The following is a 4,788-nucleotide window of genomic DNA, read 5'->3' on the forward strand; positions in this document are numbered from 1 at the left end:
AAAAGTTCACAGTTAAATATTTTATAAACAATAAATTAAAGAAAATTTTACAAAAAATGTATTATTATAAACACTTAAAGATGTTTTAAACAATTTATAGCCTGAGAACCATCAAGGCTATGCTTAAATTAATAATTATAATAATAAGCGACTAGATGAAACACCAATTTTATTTTGAGTGAAAAGTTCAAAGTTAAATATATTATTATCAATAAATTAAACTAATCTCCCAAAAAGTGTATTATCATATACACTTAAGGATATTTTAGTGAATTAAATTTCATATGTTGAAATTAGTAATTTGCCATTCAATAAATAAAAGGAATTTTTATTGGTAAAAGCTTTAATTTATCCAGAGTAATTTTTCGGATTATCTTTTGCACTCTGTACGATAGCCAAAGCCGGAATAAAACAATAAACGTAAATAACTTTCAATTGAATAGTTTTGTGGCGGCAAATTTACATTTGTCGTGGAATGGTGGCGAAATTCTGGGGCCGTTAAAACCGAAGAGAAAAGGACACTCGGCACTTCCGCTCGACAATGGTCCGCCATTAGCAGCATTATTCTTCCAGGACCCCCCTCACATTTTAGCCCCCGAAGGCCCCCACCCATGAAGTCCTGTGAAAAACCCCCCTATAAAGCGCTGTACCCAAAACCTCTTCCCAAATACCCCTTTCCAACAACATTTTTGCAAATGTCCCTCTCATATGGGTTACGCTTTTCCATACCCCCCCGTCATCCCCTCATCCCCTTTCCATGTTTGATTGTAATTTTGTAATTTTCCCAGTTTATTATCTGTCAACATTATCGCACACACACTCGACCGAAACGGGCATTAAATTCTTGGCCGTCGCCATCGCTCTTATCTTGTGTCGCATAAAACGCCGAGCGAGTTTTCCAGCACGCACACCAAATAAACTCATCGAATTTCTCTTGTTAATTGAAATAAAACTATTTCAACTCCATCTCTGTGACCCCTTGAAATCTGCCTGTTTTCTGAGGCAGAAACTTTTCATTTATTTGGGGTTGGAAAAGTTTTGGGGCCACCCAAAAGGATACTACATGTAAAAGTCTTAAAGATATTCCAAGTGATTGGTAATATATTTGTGACGAATTTTTAAAATTATAATTTATTCAAAAGGACCTTAAATAGTTTAGAAATATATTAAACCGATTAAAAATTTCGGGGTATAAACTTATACAAGAAAATATACTATTTAATACTGCATACTATTTTTATGTAAGATCAAAATAATTACGAAATGGATTTATTTATTTATGATGTGGTTTCGAGGTGAATGGATCATTACTTCCGAATTGAGAATCAAACTTGGGATAATCTGCAATTCTCGTTCGGAACTCCTGCGACTTAATACTCCATTTCGGCAAAGTTAATGCCAAGTTTTGGCCTTACTAAGTAAAAGCCACTTAAAATAAAAAAGTGCAGCAGTAAGTGAGTCCTGCCGAGTGAGAAAGAGACGGGATTAGGGGAATGAGAAAGAGACGCAAACACAAACACACACACGAAACTCATAAAAATGCTTTGTGGTTGTGAACTTCTTTTCCCTTTTATTTTTTGCTGTTATTTTTTATTGTTTGATGGCAAGGTTTTTGTCCTATCCCCAAACTCTAATTCGGAATTCTTCAACTTTGGCTCCTGCCTTTGAGTTCCTTGCTTTGTTTTTCATCTCTTTTTTTTGTATTTTCTGCAAACTTTACAAAGCATTAACACCTCGTGGATGGCAGACACAAAAGCGGGGGCTAAAAGCGAAAAAAATCAAGTTAAAAGCCACAAAACTCCAAACTCAAATATCGTATGTCACGTCACACATTGGCAGGACCAACAAAAAAAAAAAGGACGACGGTGCAAGAAGTGCACGTAGATGGTAAAAATTTGATTAAGTTTATTAGGGCCACGACACTCACTTGACATTTTTCCCAGATTTTTCTTTCTCAACTGTTCAGGGTTTATTGAACACTTTGTTTTTCCGTGGCACAAAGAAAATAGAGTTATATTTATTTAAAAGTAGCATTCCTTTTATCTTGCTATCGAACAGTGCAATGAATTTATATTTTTAACAATTTATTTACGGAAATACTATGGTTTAACTTAAGGCACAACATTAAATATATTTCAATAATAAATATATTAAATAATATAAATAAATAATGATTAAACATAATCAGGCCATTATTTATTCATGTACCATTTTATTAGGATTTTAACAGTATTAAATATATTTTTTTTGAGCTTATCTTAGATAACTTATTATGCTAATCAGGCCATTATTTGTTCATGTACCCAATAAAATGGATTTGAATTTAGTAATATTTCTAAGCTAATTCAAAACAAACTCAAACCTTTACCTTTTTTTTAAGATTAATAATTTATCAATATACCCAAAAAAAAAGACGAAAAGTTACTTTGAAACACTGAAACAATTTAGTAATATTTTTTTGATACATTGCATTGTTTTTGACGGAAAGTTGAAAACGAGGATTGGTGAAAAACATGGTAAACGAATGACGGGCTTTGGAACAAATGGGGCAGCTCCAATTGATAAGTTGAAAGCGGCCGGTAATTTATTCCGAATTTGTTTTAAGGCCAACTCCGCCGGACAGCTGCTACTAACAAATGGATGGGGAATGCCTTGGGCATTTGTCAGTAAATTCTGCAAGGGAGCGGCCTTCTCCTGTGGCTGCCGTTCCATTCGCAACGATTCAACGATTGGGTGATTCTCCCGCGTGGTTTTCCCGCCCACTTGAATCCCCGATGCCGATGCCGATGCCGATCCTCCAGGTGGCAACTAGACAACACTGGCCAAAAGAACGGTGATGTCATCCGGCTTGCCACCCGACGCATCGATGTTGAGTTTCCGGGCATTCTGGCTGAAGGGAGAATCGTGAGCCGGATTGAAGCTCAATGTGCGGGCCATCAGGGCCATCGCATTGGCGGCCATCTGGAGACGCACTGCATCCGAAATGCCGGACATTTCGGTGAGCACCTCGACGAGGAAGCCCTCGGGTACATTATCATACACGCCATCGGTGGCCAGGAGGATGACATCGCCCGGTTTCACCGGAAACTCAATGGTGTCCGCCGATTCGGGTCCATCGGACAGGACATTGACATCGTGACCCGGCGGCGGAGCGGACAACTGATAGGGGGTGTTGAAATGGTGCTGCTGCTCCAAGGATCGACAGACGACGGCACCAGATCGCACCACCAGGAAGCCACTATCTCCGATATTGGCCGTATACAAAGTGCCATCCTCACGATTCAGGGTCAAAATGCAGGCGGTGCAGCTGCCCACGACGGGGCACTTCTGCCCGAGGAGATCGCAGTAGGCTCGGGCCAGGAGCAGGTCCGGTCTTTGGGGCACATAGCCCTTGCTGAGCGACAATCGCTCGCAGGATCGCATGAGGAACATGCTGAACTCACCGGGATCCACGCCATAGCTCCGCCAACCGCCCACGCCATCGGCCACGCCCAAAGTGTCCGCCTGCGGATTGGAGGTCGCGAACCAGGCATCCTCACCGAATTTCCCGCGACTGTATTGCGAGTGTGCCCCCTGATCCTTGGCGAATCCGCACACCACACTCACCAGTCGCAGAGGTCGCAGGAAGTCGCCATCGCCACCTGAATTTCGAATCGTCCTGGGATCGGGGGCTGGAAACTTGCGATGATTCCTTCGCCCCCCATCGCCATTATCCTTGCCATTCACGGGCAACTCTGGGCTCGTTCTACTTTTACCCAACAAACGGAGAACAAACTGGCCACTTTCGTATGTCAAAATCAGGGCTATCTTCACCAGCTGGGCACAGCAGCTAATCAACGACTGCTGGATCGTCCGACGAGTGCCAGTGCCTCCGATATCCAGACTGAAATCCACGTCCATCGCAGTCTATCTCTGCGTATTTTCCTCACAAAATGCAGTGTATTTGAATCCCAAAATCAAATGAATAAGTTGGGTGAGCTATTCAAACGAATGCCGAACGAAAACTGAGTTTTAATCGGTGACCTGTCAACTTAAATTATTTCGTGTTAAAACAACGCCTTCTGTTTTTATACCCTTGCAGAGGATATTATAATTTTGGTCAAAAGTGTGCAACGCAGTGAAGGAGACATCTCCGACCCTATAAAGTATATATATTCTTGATCAGGATCACCTCCTGGGTTGATATAGCCATGTCCGTCTGTCCGTCTGTCCGTCTGTCTGTTTCTACGCATACTAGTCTCTCAGTTTTAAAGCTATCGAATTGAAACTTTGCACACACCCTTTTTTCCTTTGCACGCAGTATATAAGTCGGAACGGCCGGGATCGGCCGACTATATCCTTTAGCTGCCATATAACTGAACGATTGGAAATGCCATAACTTTGGTGTTTTTAAAGTTAGGAAGTTGGGATTTTTTATGAGTATTAAGAATGCATCGTATGAATAATTTTGGAGAATATAATTTACAGAGTATTGTGCAAGGGTATATCAACTTCGGCTTCTGCCAGAATCACCCCGACAGGTGTCACTTCCATTCTGCCCACCAGCACATATATGTATGAAAGGATAATAATCCTCTGGATATGCTTCTAAGCATAATGTCCAATTCATTTTTTGAACGGTTGTTTCTAGTAATACTGGACTGGTATTTCCGCTTTCCGTTTTGCCCCAGCCGGCTACTTTGAATTTCTTCAATTTCTTCAAGGAGTTGCTATCACGGAGAACGCAAATTGGTTTGATTGCGGGCGTATAGCTAAAGGAGCAGGAAAGTTTGATCATCACACCCAAAT

General features: G+C 41.0%; 1 protein-coding gene across 1 annotated transcript; it reads right to left on the reverse strand.

Annotated features, from left to right (window-relative positions):
- Positions 1-2,421: 2,421 nt before the first annotated feature.
- LOC108047626 (protein phosphatase PTC7 homolog) lies at positions 2,422-3,982 on the reverse strand. Its single transcript, XM_017127891.1, has one exon. The coding sequence runs from the start codon at positions 3,898-3,900 to the stop codon at positions 2,809-2,811; it is 1,092 nt and encodes a 363-aa protein (XP_016983380.1). The 5' UTR covers positions 3,901-3,982; the 3' UTR covers positions 2,422-2,808.
- Between the last annotated feature and the right edge of the window lie 806 nt (positions 3,983-4,788).

The sequence above is a fragment of the Drosophila rhopaloa genome, unplaced genomic scaffold, assembly GCF_018152115.1.
Source record: "Drosophila rhopaloa isolate 14029-0021.01 unplaced genomic scaffold, ASM1815211v1 contig_3, whole genome shotgun sequence".
NCBI lineage: Eukaryota > Metazoa > Arthropoda > Insecta > Diptera > Drosophilidae > Drosophila > Drosophila rhopaloa.

Coding starts and splice junctions, on each gene's coding strand:
- LOC108047626 (XM_017127891.1), bottom strand. CDS start 3,900: ATGGACGTGGATTTCAGTCTGGATATCGGAGGCACTGGCACTCGTCGG.